Source organism: Staurois parvus, unplaced genomic scaffold (genome assembly GCF_062004578.1).
Source record: "Staurois parvus isolate SC_StPar_1 unplaced genomic scaffold, SC_StPar_1.0 ptg001065l, whole genome shotgun sequence".
Lineage (NCBI taxonomy): Eukaryota > Metazoa > Chordata > Amphibia > Anura > Ranidae > Staurois > Staurois parvus.
The window spans coordinates 2,077,362-2,094,700 of record NW_028318861.1 but is presented as its reverse complement, the minus strand read 5'-3'; the positions used below and the strand labels follow the sequence as shown (position 1 = coordinate 2,094,700).

At 40.9% G+C, this 17,339-nt stretch overlaps 1 protein-coding gene across 2 annotated transcripts in view; it reads left to right on the top strand.

Moving 5' to 3' along the window:
* CDK7 (cyclin dependent kinase 7) overlaps positions 1–17,339 on the top strand; it is a 39,822-nt gene that overhangs the window by 12,490 nt on the left and 9,993 nt on the right. Inside the window, exons 4-11 of one of the 2 annotated variants that reach the window (XM_089658378.1) lie at positions 2,842–2,909; positions 3,717–3,785; positions 4,242–4,352; positions 6,618–6,736; positions 7,800–7,899; positions 8,033–8,119; positions 10,002–10,151; positions 13,622–13,769. In XM_089658378.1, the coding sequence (XP_089514504.1) occupies positions 2,842–2,909; positions 3,717–3,785; positions 4,242–4,352; positions 6,618–6,736; positions 7,800–7,899; positions 8,033–8,119; positions 10,002–10,151; positions 13,622–13,769 (852 nt within the window). The remainder of the gene's footprint in view (positions 1–2,841; positions 2,910–3,716; positions 3,786–4,241; positions 4,353–6,617; positions 6,737–7,799; positions 7,900–8,032; positions 8,120–10,001; positions 10,152–13,621; positions 13,770–17,339) is intronic. The other variant, XM_089658379.1, reaches the window with a different exon arrangement.

Genomic DNA, 17,339 nt, shown 5'->3' with positions numbered 1-17,339 from the left:
AATGAACGTATTGAAATGGCTGACTGTTTTTGTAAAACGCAAACGTACCGAAGGGAGAGATGACTGTTATCAAGAAAGTCACTGACTGTAGGTGATTGTTTCTGTTATAGTAATTGACTGTTTTTGTAATACGGTCTTCTGACATAGCCAGACTGGCTGACTGCCACCTCTTCCTTTTTATGGGGGTTAGTAGGTTAGGTTTAGAGAAGTGTTAACCTAAATCTAACCCCACCATTAGTTTAAGGATTCACGTTGAAGTTAAAAGATTAATACCAAATGGATATTACTAAAAATGCCTTTTGTTCAGTTTAATCTTTTCAGTTGTTTCACGTCAAAATCCCATGTACAATCTGAGAGGGCCACCAATGTCGGCAAATGTACAGGAAGTATTGTACTGCACAGTGCTGTCAGTCTAGATGGGGGACATGCTTGCAGGACAGAATGCAGATTACATTTTCAATGCAAGGATACTTCTCCTTTGTTTGTCAATCAGCAGGACTGTTACATTGCTTTTGTTTCTTAGCTATTGAGGAGGAATCACCCATCTAACGGTGTTGTCTGGCAATGGTTTTGCAAATAGCAAAGATAGCTGAACAAGTTCCCGTGTGTGTGTTGTTGTTTTTTTTTTTTTTGTTTTTTTTTTTAATATAATTTATAATGTATTTAACTGTTTGGCTGGAATTTTTAATGTTGACATTCAGTTCTGGGTTCAGTTTAATCTCCAGATAATGGTAACTTTTGGGGAGTGATCAGTTTTTTACTTTTCAGCTTTCTTTCGGTTGTCCTTCAGTTGTGAAATGTATTTGCTCTGGATGTGCCCAAACTGCTGCATGAAAATTTTCAGGATCAAAAAAGTTATTAAATGCATTTAATATCTTAGATTGTAAGCTCTAACGAGCAGGGCCTTCTGGAAACATAAATGTATTTGAAAAACAATTATGTTTGTGAATGACTCTGACACTCTTATTCGCAACTATCATTTGACGTGTGTTTTTTTGAGGGGTTTTTTGTTTGCGTTGCATAAGATTCCCTCTTCACTTATTGCTTTCTGCTCTTTTTAGGAACAATATATTTTTGTTACTATTATGTATAGTGTCCCATTTACATGTGAGTAATGTGGTCATCTCTCCCCTGGGCTTGTCAGAATGCACTCCTACTCTGACTGTTTATTGGTTTTCTCTGAACCTTTATGTGGCTACTATGGGGAGGTCTGGGAATGTTCTGGTCAGTGACCTCAGTGTCTGTTAAACCAAAACACACATACAAACCTAGATTCCTTTTTTCTTTTACCAGTTACTGAAGATGTTTATCTGGTTGACAGCTGTATTTAACAACCATAAGTATTTTGATGGTTAAACAAATCACAGAGTACCCAAAATATAATGCCTGGGCATATTGAGAATTCTTTCCTCTTTTCTTGCAGCACATTTTGGCTTTTTTTTTTTTTTAAATAATATCCTTTTATTGCAGCAGAGTATATAAGGATAAAAAAAAAGGAATTGCTGGCAAATAAATTTAGTGACAAAAAAAACAGTGTGGGGGTCCCCCATCCTTACCATGCCCTTCGGGTCTGGTATGGATTTTGAGGGGAATCTTCACACCATCCCTTTATTTTTCTTTTGAAAAATGGCGTGGGGTCCCCCCCCAAAAAATCCATACCAGGCCCTTAAGCAACCCAGAAGGTCCTGAACCCTAACAGGCCATATGCCCTCAACATGGTAGGGGGGGTGGGGCAGGGATCTCGGGGAGCTTCCAGATTCCAATAAGCCCCCCGCCTGCAGACCCCCACAACCACAGGCCAGGGTTGTAGGGAAGAGGCCCTTGTTTCTATCAACACTCCATTTTTTTTTTTTTTTTTTTTTTAAATTTAGCTGTCAGCAGGGAACCCCACTGACAGCTGATGTCTCATAGGTTGTTATGGATGCGGCGGCCAGCCACTCCTTAACAAACCCTTGATAGTTACTGAGAGATACCAGTACATACTGCATGTCTGGACCACTACTTAATTACCTCATTCATTTAATTATTTCCTTTTGTGAATTGACTTTTTAAGGTCTTTTTCATGCAGTATTTACCAAGTGTTTCTGCTATTTTTGGCAAACGCCACACACTGCAACAGTGAATTGACATTTTCAGTATCTCACGTGATATGTGATCATGTGACCAACATAACGCATACGATATCCTTTAGTGAATTGTGCCCAATGTCCTAAAAATATTTGAGTGAAATAGACTTATGTCCAACACACACACACTCCAGGCAGTAGTTGGTCCTCAAAACGATGGGATGATTGGTGTGACATCAACAGAGTTGGAACTGTGTATGGAAAGCTTTGCTCCATGTGATTGCAGTGTATTCTAATAAATATAATGAGACAGAGTGAGTTCTAAGCCACACAGAGGGGGGTGTGTGTGTTTCTCTTCTTGGTCCTGATTATTATTATTATTCTTATACAGGATTTATATAGCGCCAACAGTTTGCTCAGCGCTTTACAATGTAAAGGGAGACAATACAGTTCAATACAAGAGGGATAGGAGGGCCCTGCTCCACAGAGCTTACAATCTAAGAGATGAGCTTTTGTTTGTGCAAGTAGGTTGTATTAAAACCTGTATTATAAAAAAACATGTAAGCAATCCTTACAGTTCAGTGTGTGTACCGTCACTGTTGCTACACAACTTTTGCTTTTTAAAAAATGTTTCAGACAAAGTAATGTTAACAATCTCCCAGCTATGCACTTTTCTTTTCTCTCTGGATGTTTTGATTCCTGCTTTTGCTTTCTGCTCAGACTGAGTGTTTTCTCCTTGTCGCTTTAATAATGACTCTCTATTTTTCATATGCAGGGATAAATCGAACAGCCTTGAGGGAAATCAAACTTCTCCAAGAATTAAGTCACGCTAATATTATAGGTGTAAGTAGTAATAATTCTTCTATAGAGCCTTTTATATTTTATTTAGTATTGTGCTGAGAGAAATAGGGGGCACACCATTGTTATGGTTTTCCTAAAGATGCTAATTGCCTGGTTGTCATGTGGATCCAAAGGCTTCAGTAGTTTCTAATATTCATTCCAACAGCTAGTATCCAGATCAGGCGTACTTACTATACTGTTTTATTGTCACAGAAGCAGTTCTAAAGTCTCCCCCCTCATCGTCACAAAGTCTCATCTAACCATTATATTCACATATTAATTTCTTTGAAGATTGCAGTGATGAGGATCTAAACCCAAGGACAGTAGTATAAGGAAAATGCTTATACTTGCCTATTCAGAGTGCGCTCCAGTCCAGCCACATGATTTGGCTCTTAGCTGCAGCTTTAGGGGAGAGTAGGGACAGCCAACAACAGATGCTCCATAGTAAGTCTGTGGATGATGTCACCACCCAGGCATTTCAGCAGTTGTCTGCAATCTCTTCTCCCCCCTGAAGCCGGCTGGTGGGGAGATCATGTGACCAGACTGGAGCATCCTCAGAATAGGCAAGTATAAGCATCCTCCTTTCACACAGTAGTTAGAATAGGATTTAGGAGAGTGGGAGCAGGTTTAGGCATAGTTAACAATGGCATTCTACTTGATTAAGGATTGGTAAGCTGAAATATAATATTTATGTTCTTTTGGTTTAGATACTCTTTAAAATTGGCTGCAGTCACCATAAAACCTGAGCATGTAGAAAATGTATCTTTACTTTAGGGAATTAAATGAGCAGTATTTTTTTTTTCTTTGCAGCTTTTGGATGCTTTTGGTCACAAATCCAACATAAGTCTGGTATTTGATTTCATGGAAACAGATTTAGAGGTAAGGTTTCAGGAAACATTTTAATAGCAGCTCCACACAAGCAAAGACGTGAAACTCCTTTTATGTCCATTTCTGAACTTAAATAGGAATTAAACACATTGATATAACGGTTTCCCAAATAATTTACATTCAAGGCATGTTGTAGATTACTGTCACAGTTGCTTTTGCTTTCAACCGAACAGTCAAGCCAATAAATGGCTGGTGTCATAATCGATCACACGTGCAGTACCATGGCAACTGCAGATCAAACTGAGAATAAGATGGCAGCTTCCTTGGCTGTAAAGGATAGGAGGGTTGAGTTTTGCATTAAGTTCAGGGCATCATTCAAATGGGTGCTGAGGCCTTTACACCATGTCAAGTAGGTGCTGCATGCAGGCAGCCTATTCAATGTATGTCTATGAGGACACATCTATACTTGCTAAATATTTTGTTTATGAATGTAAACTGTCTTTTCAGGCTATAATAAGGGATACCAGTCTAGTCTTGACTCCAGCGCACATAAAGTCTTATATGTTGATGACTCTTCAGGGCTTGGAGTATTTGCATCATCTCTGGATCCTGCATAGGGTGAGATAATACACATGCGTAGTTATTCAAGCACACTTGCCTTACTAAATAAACTTAGATCTCAGACTTAAAGGCATTGTATACTTTCAAGTGTTTTTTTTCACTAGGTGTTAGTGTTTTCTATTCCCTGTGGTGTTTGTTTGCCTTACCTTTTTATAAGGATGGGCTCACATGTTATGACTGCAATTTAGAGTGTCATGGCTAATCGATTCCCCTATGTCCATGTATTCATTAATCTAGTTGATTTCTCTTCGCTAAAGGGACAGGCATCTTTTGTTCTGCATAATAATCGATGCTTTACCATTTCCTCTGCTGCATGTGAGAGTTCTAATGTGATGAAAGACTGCATGATGAACTCTGTCAATTGTTGTGTCTGCTTGCGGCACAGTGGCTTAGTGGTTAGCACATCTGCCTTGCAGTAAATGGGTCATGGGTTCGATTCCTGACCATGGTGCCTCCTGCATGGAGTTTGCATGTTCTCCCTGTGCTTGCGTGGGTTTCCTCCGGGTGCTCCGGTTTCCTCCCACACTCCAAAGTGTGTGTGTGTGTGTGTGTGTGTGTGTGTGTGTGTGTGTGTGTGTGTGTGTGTGTGTGTGTGTGTGTGTGTGTGTGTGTGTGTGTAGTGCTGCGTAAATTGACAGCGCTATATAAGTACCTGAAATAAATAAATATCTAGTTACTATTAAGCTCACCTGAGGAGCACTAGACTCTTGTGTTATATGTAGTTTATGGCAATGCCCCATGTTTGAGCACAAACAAACTTCTGACACTGGAATTTGACTCTACTATAGGCTTTGCATTCAGCACAACAAATTACTCCATGAAACTACATGCATAATTCATATTTTATGCCAGTGATGAATACAAGGTATGGTAGGTTTATAATGACTTTTAAACTTTTGGAAAAAAAAGTGAAAATCTCTGCAGCTTTATTAGTGCTGCTTCCTCCCTGTAGTACCAGGAACCACTGCCTTGGTTTATTGCCGTAGATTATAGAGCGTGGGATTCCTGTACTAGTGAGCAAGAGATAAGCACTCTGTCTCCTGGCTGGGCTACTTGTAAGGGTTAGGGGGCATCTGTTTTTAATTCGTAGCTTGGTGTTAGGCTTTGCAGGAGTAAATGTCCAGAAGTCTTCTTAGAGGTTCTTGTCAGCCAGGATTCATTCCTACTTGGGGATACACTGGTGAGCATGACTGCCTGAAGGATTAGATTATGTATGCACATCAGCCACCCTCTAGTATGTGGCCTGCTTATTACTCCCTCAGACCTAGCTGCTCTACAGTAGGCCTGGTCTTTGGTGATTGGCTGCTGCAGCAGCAGATGGAAGTATTTTTTTGATAGTAATGTCAATTCTGTGTGTGTGTGTGTGTGTGTGTGTGTGTGTGTGTGTGTGTGTGTGTGTGTGTGTGTGCGCGCGCGTTTTTAAGTATTTAACTTTTGATTACTAATGTAAATATAAAGAATAAAGATCTAATATTTTTAATAGACTTTAGCTGGCCATAGATGAGTGTTTTAGTGAGTGATTCTTTTATCCACACAGACAAGAAACCACCTGCTGGGGCATTGAATTGTGACAGAACCAGATCCTGCTGTCAGAATAACACTGATCAATACCTCCAGCCACTATTTGACAAGTTTTTGTTCAAATTGTCCATTCATCAGAAGTCAATCTAATGATTTGTCTTCTGTCAAGCTGGGATGGCATCACATATTTGATTGATCCCTACTGAACTAACTGAATTTCAATCCATCTGTGTCCAGGATTTTACTTAAATTTCCCTTCCAAAACAAAAATCGACATAAATCAAAATTAGAAGTACTTAACAAATCCCCAGCTTCTGCACTTAATAGCAACAGACCATCTTGGAATATAAATTGGAATTAAAAATTATAAATGCATGGCTCTCATACAACAAAAACAAACAATTCCCATCACCAAAAATGTGCCATTTGGTGTGTGCATATACCTATCTTGTATCAATTTAACAATTTTAAGAATATATCACAATGCATAAATGTGAAACTCCTGATGTAAAAAAAAAAAAAATACGCTGTTAATTTTGCCTGGTGTACATTTTAGTTACAAAAATTACATAAATAAGGCAATCATTCTATGTCTCGATTTAAGTCTTTTCAGATCTGATTTATATTCTTGAGCGTCATCTCTTAGGTGGTGTGAATTTTTTTTTTTGTATATTTGTACAAGAGAGCTGTTTTCTTATTTTTAAGATGTGATCATTTTTGTGAATACAATTTGTGTTGCAGGATTTAAAGCCCAACAACTTGTTGCTGGATGAGAATGGAGTCCTTAAACTGGCTGATTTTGGTTTGGCCAAGTCATTTGGAAGTCCAAACAGAGTTTACACCCATCAAGTGGTAACAAGGTATATAGTCTATTCAATTTTAGTTAAAAAAAAATTGATAATGGAGTAACTACTGTTCCTATAATAAAAAACACTGTAGGTTTGATTATATTTTTGTCTGTCGTGCAATATGCAGCACTTTCAGATGAAATGTCTCAATGCAACATACCTGAATGCACTTAACTTTTTTTTTTTTCTCCCTAAAGGCTACCTGACCTTCATTCTAAATAATAGTGCTGCCGAACCTCAGACACAATGATGTACCTCCCCCGATTTGAGATTGCTTGCACTTTAGCATGAAAGGCTCAGCTTCTTTGCCTGATTCTCAGACTGAATTCACACATAGAGCAGTGACTGTCATTTTACTGAATTTCACTGCTGTACAGTGAATGAAATGTGCTTTTGTACACCTCAAATAAAGTTCTGTTAAAAAAAGGGGGGATCTGTGTGATTTGCACACCTCACTGTCCCCTACCACAGTTTGAATGGACAGCTGCCAGAGAGAAAACTGCTGCAATTTGCCTGTTCAGCAGCTGTTCATTGTGGGTGAATTAACCCTTCAGTCTTATCTGCCGCTTGCACAAGGCCCCAGCCATCCATCTGGAATGCATGAGTGAAGCTGCGGCTGTAAGTCCATTCATTCTGTTCCCATTCATAATTACTTGATTTCTCTTCATGCCTTGTAAGGGGAAGGGGAGGGATCAGCACTGTAAACAGTAATATGTGATCGCTGTGAGAAACAATCTCAGCGATCACTTGGTACCTCGCCCCTTAGATTGGCTTTGTACAGTTTCTCTGTGTACCGAGCTGTCTAATGGCAGCTCAGTCGAAACATATACTGGGCAGATAAACCACCTGGCGGTTATTCATCTAGTGCAGTTCATAAACAGCACTGGATAAAGACAGGGTTGCTGATACACCATTTGATAGACCTACAAAAGAGGTTAATGAACACTTTAAACATTTGTTGATTTCCCACATAAACTGCTGTGTAATTGGGAGAGGGAAAACATAAACCATGTTATTGGTATTATGTAACATTTACCACATATGTTATTGAAACCTTCTTGTATTATCATAATAGGTGGTATCGGTCTCCAGAGTTGCTATTTGGTGCTAGAATGTATGGTGTTGGTGTTGACATGTGGGCAGTCGGATGTATTTTGGCAGAATTGCTTCTAAGGGTATGTAGTCTATATTATGTCTGTAAAATGACATACTGATGAAAGTAACTGTTAAACTTGTAAATAAAATGTAAATATGCGCTTAGGGTAGAGTATGCACTGGTGGATAATGCATGTCCTCATTTTCTATTAGGTGCCTTTTCTGCCTGGGGATTCTGATTTGGATCAGCTCACAAGAATATTTGAGACATTGGGTACTCCAACAGAAGATCAATGGCCTGTGAGTATCCATCATATTTGTTTTCCTTATGAGCACTGTGTTGTGTAACTGCTTCTTGTTGGCAAAGATGTTCCTATGTCAGAATATCTTACTGATGTGATTGCTGCACAGGCCTTGTAACTTTGTCCATACACAAATTGTGCAGGGGTATACACCCTCATGGACTTTTCCAGAATTTGTTTTGTTATAGCCTGACATTTAAATTAATCATGGAACCTGGAAGGTGTAAAATATTTTATTATGCAGCCAGCAAATGCCTGCTCTTTGTTTAGGGGGTGTGGGTGTGTGTGGGTGTGTGTGGGTGTGTGGGTGTGTGTGGGTGTGTGTGTGTGTGTGTTATTTTGCCAAAAGTATTTTGGAACACCTGAATCCAATGATTTGGAGGGGTGTCTTATCACCTTCCATGTATAAAATCAAGCCCCTAGGCATGCAAACTGCTTCTAAAAACCTTTTGAAAGAATGGGTCCCTCCTCAGGAGCTTCGTAAATTCAAGCGTGGTACCGTGATAGGGTGCCACCTGTGCAATAAGTCCATCCGTGAAATTTCCTTGCTACTAAATATTCCACGGTCAACTGTTCGTGGTATTATAACAAAGTGGATGCAACTAGGAACAACAGCAACTCAGCCACGAAGTGGTAGGCCACGTAAAATGATAGAGCGGGGTCAGCACATGCTGAAACGCACAGTATGCAGAAGTTGACACCTGTCTGCAGAGTCAATATCTAAAGACCTCTAAGCTTCATGTGGCCTTCAGATTAGCACAACAACAGTGCGTAGAGAGTTTCATGGTATGGGTTTCCATAGTCCTGAGCAGCTGCTTCCAAGCCTTCTATCACCAAGTACAATGCAAAACGTTGTATGCAGTGGTGTAAAGCACACCGCCACTGGACTCTAGAGCAGTGGAGACGTGTTCTCTGGAGTGAGAAATCTTGCTTCTCTGTCTGGCAATCCGATAGGACGTGTCTGGGTTTGGTGGTTGCCAGGAGAACAGTACTTGCCTGACTGCATTGTGCCAAGTGTAAGGTTTGGTGGAGGGGGGATTATGGTGTGGGGTTGTTTTTCAGCGGTTGGGCTTGGCCCCTTAGTTCCACTGAAGGGAACTCTTAATGTGTTAGCATACCAAGACATTTTAGACCATTTCATTCTCCCAACTTTGTGGGAACAGTTTGGGGATGGCCCCTTTCTGTTCCAACATATCTGCGCACCAGTGCACAAAGCAAGGTCCATAAAGACATGGATGAGCGAGTTTGGGGTGGAGGAACTTGACTGGCCTGCACAGAGTCCTGACCTCAACCTGATAGAACACCTTTGGTATGAATTAGAGCAGAGACTGCAAGCCAGGCCTTCTCTTATGACATCAATGCCTGACCTCACAAATGTGCTTCTGGAAGATGGTCAAACTTTTCCATAGACACACTCCTAAACCTCGTGGACAGCCTGCCCAGAAGCTGTTATAGCTGCAAAGTGTGAGCCAACTCAATATTGAACCCTACGGACTAAGACTGAGATGCCATTGAAATTCATGTGCGTGTAAAGACAGGCATCCCAATACGTCTGGGGTATGTATGTATCTGTGTGCGCGTATATCTATTCTCTATTTATTTATTTTATATAGCACAGATTTTTATCAGTTTACACAGTCCTTGCCAATGTAAAACCTCCCCACGCCATGCTTATAACCCTGTTTATTCATATGTTTTTCATCCAACAACTGGCTTTTTCTGTATGTAGCATTGTATTGTTAACCATTTGCATTGTACAATATGCAGAGAACGGAGGCATGCATTGCTAAGTAACTTTTTTTTTTTTTTTTTGTGTGTGTTTTTGGTCTCAAATTGCTTTTTGTGAAAAATTTAACATAAGGCGTGTGTTTCTTATGCAGGGCATGTCTAACCTACCAGACTATGTTACCTTTAAAAGCTTTCCAGGAACACAGCTTGATCAGATATTCACTGCTGCAGGGGATGACCTGCTTGAACTTTTACAAGGTTTATTCACGTTTAACCCCTGTGCTCGGTACACAGCCTCACAGGTACGTCCTGAACATTGACTGAAATGTTCTTCAATATTTGACCTTCGTGCTTCCTTATTTTTATTTGATTCTTAAAGTGGTTGTAAAGGCTCAAGGATTTTTACCTTCATGCATTTTATGCATGAAGGTAAAAAACCTGTGTGCAGCAGCCCCCCCCCCCCCCCCCCCCCAACACTTACCTGTGCCCCATTACGTTCCAGTGATGTGCACGATAGCCTCGGCTCTCTGGGGACTCTCCTTCCTTGTTGGCGGAGAAAGCAGCCAAAGTCATTGGCTCCTGCTGCTGTCAATCACAGCTAGTGAGCCAAATAGGAGAGGGGGGGGGGGCAGGGCCAAGCCGCGGCTGTGTGTGAATGGACACGCAGAGCAGTGGCTTGGAAACCAGCTTGCTTGGGTGCCCCCATAGCAAGGTTCTTGCTCTGGGGGCACTAGGCAGGAGGGAGAGGTCAGGAGCACCAGCAGGGGACCCGAGAAGAGGAGGATCAGGGCTGCTCTGTGCAGAACCACTGCACAGAGCAGATACGTATGACATGGTTTTTTTGTTTTTTTTGGGGGGTGTTCCTATTGCCTTTAATATCAATTAAATATGTAGGACTTTGTAATCAAATCAACCATGGTTTCATCCTATAGAAATTGATGCTTATATTTCAAAAGTTGTCTTTGCAGGACAAGTTACTCCTCTCCTCTCATCTGCATAGCCTGATCTATCTTTTAAAGACATTATTTTATGCAATGTAGACAGATGGACAGTGTATAAAGGGCTTTGCTCTGCAGTAACAGCTGTCGCCAAACTACCTGGTATTGGAGCCTAGACTGAGGGCAGTAATGTTACCCACTCTGTCACATAACAGTGTGACAACTGCTGGGCCTGAGCAATGCATCAAAAGGAGGTCACATCCTCGCCCATACCTTTTTTGCATGAGCTGAGATAGCAGAAGGTATGGTATAGGGGTCAGTAATGGGTGTCAGGGAGGGACTCTGCCAAAACAAACAGTAGACTCAGTATTTATTCACAAATCTTGGCTTTTAATATAAAAATGGCCCTGCCTGTCCTGTGTGTGGTGTTTTTTTTTGTTTTGTTTTTTTGTTTGTTTGTTTGTTTTTGTTTTTTCCCTTACATCCTTATTTTAAATTGCCCAGATATGCAACAGGATGAAAGTGTGTATGACGTGTAGCCAAATAGTGAAATGTTCCTTCTGAGAGGATAAATCTATCTAGTGGGGGGCACAGGCAGCAATAAAAACTAGAAAGGAGTTCTACTCCTCCCTTCTCCTATCGAAAACTAAAAAGGGTTTTTGACAACTTCATTTATCATCTCTGTCAGTTTTTCTACTGTGGGGAAGTTGATGTAATAAATACTTTGCTCTTTTGTGAAAGTGGTATCCTTTTGGTTTTTCTATGGTTAAACTTGTGAAGCAATAACAGAATATCTGTGGTAAATATAATTTTGGAAGGCAACAATGTCACTTCTCTTCTAGACAGAAAGGCAAACCACTTACTTTTCATACATAGTCTTTAACCACTGGCCTTCCAGAAGATTTAACTCCCTTCCTAATCAGGCAATTTTTGCGATACGGCGCTTCTTTACTTTAACTGACAAGCGGTCATGCAACGCTGCACCAAAATGAAAATTGTCGTTTTTTTTTTTTTTTTTTTTTTTTTTTTTTCCTTTACCACAAATAGGTTTCTTTTGGTGGTATTTGGTCACCTGTGGGTTTTTTTTTTTTTTTTTGTTTTTTTTTTTTTTGGGGGGGGGGGGTTTTTTGCGCTATAAACAACAAACGATTTTGAACAAAAAAAACAGACTTTTTTGCTATTATTAAACATGTCTAGTAAAAAAATTTGAAAGATCAAAACATTTTGTCATACATTTAGGCCAAAATGTATTCTGCTACATGTCTTCGTTAAAAAAAAAAAAAAAAAAAACCCAATATGTGTAAAGTAATTGGTTTACGTGAAAGTTATAGCGTTTACACATGGTAGTGTGTGTGTGTGTGTGTGTGTGTGTGTGTGTGTGTGTGTGTATATATGTATGTTTGTTTGTTTATTTATATATATATATTACTGGAATTTATTTTTTTACTAATAATGGTGCAGATTGGCGGCTTGTAGCGGTACTGTGGCGGGCATCTGACACTGGGGGGAACTGACTTGATGTCACTGACATCCCAAGTGACACCAATACACTGATTAGTGTTAACAAAAAGCACGGACTCTGTACTAATGGCACTGGGCAGGAAGGGGTTAATGTGGGGCAATCAAAGGGTTACCAATGTGCTGTTTTGCTATGTGGGCTGTGTGTGTGCTGGCGGCGCAGACCCCCTGATCGGAACTGCAAAATTGTGTGTGTGTGTGTGTGTGTGTGAGATTTTTGTGCACCCATGCCTCCCTGTAGCAGTATTTCTGCTATAGGGCAGCGCAGAAGCGGTTAATACCACGTGTAAGAGTCTTCAATTGTTTCATATAATAAGCTACCCAGATCTAAAACTTTTATTATTTTGGATAAAGACCATAAGAGTACAGTATAATGTCCCCAACATATGGCATACAGTTGTTTGACCGTAGTGGTATAATGTATACATCTGGCATATAAATCACACCTGAAGAACCCCTGTTGACATGTTTTGCAAGATTCCACTTTGTAAGGACCATGTTTTCTGATGTAAATATTAGGTTATACAGTGCTTTCAATTCATCTAGGGAAAGAGATGTATCATTAAGGCTTTGTTCACGTGCAGCAGTAAAATCAGGTGGTTGCGCCATCTGAATAATAACATACAGCCGCTTAGAGCTGTACAGATGCCATGGCTGTATCAAAACTTAAAAACCGCATGTTGCAATCAGTGGGCAGTGCCGCTGCTGAACCCGACTAATGCAGTTCTGTGGTGCCGCACCCCAATCGCATGCAATTTCTGCGCAGCACTACGGCAATGATATGGGTTGAATCAGGAAATAGGGAGACAACATATTACCTCCTCACTGCCTGTCAAATACCTCTGATCGAGTATATGAGTGTGGATAGCTTTTCAAAGGAGCAGCAGTCCCTGCAGCACATGTGAGCTAGTCCTGTAAAGCAATTTTGCTCTCAAAATTGTATCAAATCTTCTTAAGTATTGTATATCTTTCCCTAGATAGAATTTAAGATCATTGTTTATTGTCATTAATATTTGCATGTGAAAACCCTGTCCTGAGAAGTGGAATGCTGCAATATGTGTTCACAGGAGTTCAAGTGTGATTTATAGCTCTGATGTATATATTATACCATTAAGGTCAAACAACTGTGTGCCATATGTTGTGGACATTGTACTCTTGATTCTATGAGTAGACCATTGTGGTCTTTGTATGTGGAATACCGCAAATATATTTTGTCTGGAGCATTTAGACATATATAAAGATGAAGTGCAAAACCACTTTTTTCACGTGGCAGATTTCTTGGCTTCTTTAACCTATATGCATGTATTTTTCTGCAGGCACTAAGGAAAAAATATTTTAGTAATAGACCAGCACCAACACCTGGACATTCGCTGCCAAGACCAAACTGCTCAGTAGAGGCATTAAAAGAGCAACAAAATCTTACTCTAGGCATTAAGAGAAAACGAGTGGAAGGTGCAGAACAAAGTAAGTATTTGTGCCCATTTTATTATATTATACAGGATTTATATAGCGCCAACAGTTTGCTCAGCACTTTACAATATAAAGGTGACAATACAGCAACAATACAGTTCAATACAAGAGGGTTAGGAGGGCCCTGCTCCTTGGAGCTTACAATCCTAAGAGGGAGAGGCTTTTGGTCCAAAAGTTAATAACTGTGGGCCCATTTCAAGTCTTCCAAACTTTGTATAATCACAGAAAAACACTTCCAACCTTTGCCATGTTTAATAACCACTTCAGCTCTTCCATTCATTATTTGGAGGACAATCTTTGTGGTACACGTGTACACCCTCCCTTAGGCTGCACTCACACTTGAGTGTTTTTGTAGCTTGAACTCCAAAAACGATCAAACCTAAAAAAAAAAATCCGTTCTCTATGGTGCCTGTTCGGGCGATCAGGTGTGAACAGGTACCATAGAGAACAATTAATATATATAATTTTTTTTTTTTTTTAAGTTGGAGTGTTTTGTAGCTTGAAGCTCCAAAAGGGCTCAAAGTGTGAATGCAGCCTAATACTGCTGTGTCTATCAGCTGTACTTGCTAATGTTGTTGTTTTTGTCTTGGCATTTTCACTCCCCTGTTCTTTTTCTTCTTTATCCTGCTTTCCTATGCATGTTCATTGCCACCCTGTTGAACCCAGCCCAAAGCCAGGCATACCCTATCCTATTTTTACACTTCTTTTTTTTTTTTTATAATTGACTGCTTGGTTGTGTTTGACATTCACTCTAAATACACTGCTCAGAGAAATTAAAGGAACACTTTTTAATCAGAGTATAGCATCAAGTCAATTAAACTCCTGGGATATTGATCTGGCCAGTTAAGTAGCACAGGGGGTTGTTAATCAATTTCAGCTGCTTTCGATGTTAATGAAATTAACAGGTGCACTAGATGGGCAATATCACGTACCTGGTGATGGAGGCCAATGGAGAGAGGGCTTCCCTTGCGGCTAAGTTCCTGACTCCCCTGAGAGTGGGACAGCGGGAGTCAGGCCCAAAGTTGCACAGGTCGGCTGTAGGAGTGCTGGTTGGTGGTCCACTCAGGAGCACAGCTGGTGCACGGGGATAGGTCTGCAGACTGGAGGCGCCTGTGCATGGTATGCAAGCCTTCCGGGATTTGGATGTTGCTGGTTAGTCAGTTCGAGCCAAGGTCAGGTACCGGGTGGGAAACAGAACAGACGTAGTCAGGTGGGATAGCTGAGGCCAAACAATCAGAAACAAACTTTGAGGGTGGCCTGAGGGCCTGACTTCTTCTAGTGGGCCCTGTGCTTACTGCCCGGCACCATAGAGAAGCCGTGGAGAATGTTATGCCGCCTGTAACATCATTCAGCATGACTATTTTGGTGGTAGATCAGTGATGGTCTGGGGAGGCATATCCATGGAGGGATGCAGACCTCTACAGGCTACACAATGGCACCCTTGACTGCCATTAGGTATCAGAATGAAATCCTTGGACCCATTGTCAGACGCTACGCTGGTGTAGTGGGTCCTGGGTTTCTCCTGGTGCATGACAATGCAGAGCCTCATGTGGAGAGAGTATGCAGGCAATTCCTGGTGGGTAGAGGAATTTATACCATTTTAAATGGCCCCCACACTCGCCTGACCTAAATCCAGTAGAAGAACTCTGGGATATCTTGTTTCGGTTCATCTGACACCGCCAGGTTGCACTTCAGACTGTCCACGAGCTCAGTGATACCCTGGTCCAGTTCTGGGAGGAAATAGCCCAGGACATCATCCGTCGTCTTTTAAGGAGCATCCCCCAACATTCAGGCATGCATACAAGCACATGGGGGCCATACAAACTACTGAGTACCATTTTGAGTTGCTGCAATGAAATTTCAGCAAAATGGACTAGCCTGCTGGATTAATTTTTCACTTTGATTTTCGGGGTGTCTTTGAATTCAGTCCTTAGTAACATAAGGATGCCCCAACATTTGATGGAAATGAAAATTATCAACCTACTAACACATTACCCAGTCCATATCCGTATAGATATCCAGTATGATATTTTCCCCATAGATATCCAGTATGATATTTTTCCCCATTTTGAGATTTGATGCGTTTTTCAAAGTGTTCCTTTAATTTTTTTGAGCAGTGTACACAAATTCTGTGTCAGGGAAATCCAGCAACAAATCGAGGCAATTCTCTTCTATATGGTCACCATAATGGACACTTATTCATTTTTTACCTCCGTGTAACCTAAGACTGTGACTCCTACAGGTGGCCATGCATTTGGCAAGTTTCAGGCAATTTTTTTTTTTTTTTTTTTAACCACTGGAAATTATAGGTTAGGATTTGCTGACGTAAACTATGCAATCTGCTAGCCATGAGTTTAATCTACCTCCAATATTTGGTCCGTTTAAGCTCAAACTGGGTGCTAAATTGACTGCTCCTGTACAGTTTAATAAAAATGGAAATGAAAAGGCAAATTCTATTTTTGTTCGGTTTGCTTATCTGCCTCATTTGGTCAGGACTAGCTCCATCCCATCTCATAGCTGTCTATTGAATCTATTCATTTATGTTTCTTAGCTGTTTTGCAATTTTAAAATTAAAAAAAAAAAAACTGAATCAAAAGTTTAATCATCCTTTCAAATTGCCATGTACATGACCAACTTAACCTCTTCACGCAGGTCACACACAAATGTGCGACCTCCTGGCGTCTGGGCCTAGACTCCGAGCGGCCGCATATTTGTGTGCAATTAAGAAAAACATATGTGCTGAGAGCGCGCGCCCTGCGTGCTCCCAGCACACTTGTCCGGTACTCACGGAAAGGTCCTGATCTTCTCTTTCGATCGGGACCTTTCCCGATCATGTGACGGCGAATCATGGCGGTCATATGACCCTAAAACCACGCCTCCCAGCTTCTGAAACCCTTAAAGGGCCGGGAGGCGCCGGCACCAAGGGGTTATAATAATACTAAAGGTTCCTATTTAAAATAAACATGTTATACCTGTTTGCTCTTTGTAATTGATTTGCAGAGATCAGCCCCAATCCTCCTCCTCTCAGGTCCTCCACCAGCACTCCTGCCCCCCCCCCCCCCGTTCAGTGCCCCCATGGCAAGCTGCTCACTTTGGAGGCACTCATGTGGCACCCTCCCGAGCCGCCTCTGTGCACTTCTTCCTCACTGGCTGTGATTGACAGAAGTTACATAGCTAGTCTGGCTGAAAAAAAGACAGAAGTCCATCCAGTTCAACCATAGAAAAAAAAAAGTTATAATCCTATACCCACAGTTGATCCAGAGGAAGGCAAAAAAAAAACAAACCCCAGCAAAGCATGATCCAATTTGCTCCTGCAGGGAAAAAAATTCCTTCCTGATCCCCCGAGAGGCAATCGGATATTCCCTGGATCAACTTTACCTATAAATGTTAGTATCCAGTTATATTCTGTGTATCTAAGAAATAATCCAGGACTTTTTTTAAAGCAATCCACTGAGCTGGCCAGAACCAACGCTTGAGGGAGTCTATTCCACATTTTCACAGCTCTCACTGTGAAGAAACCTTTCCGTGTTTTGGAGATTAAATTTCTTTTCCTCCAGATGTAAA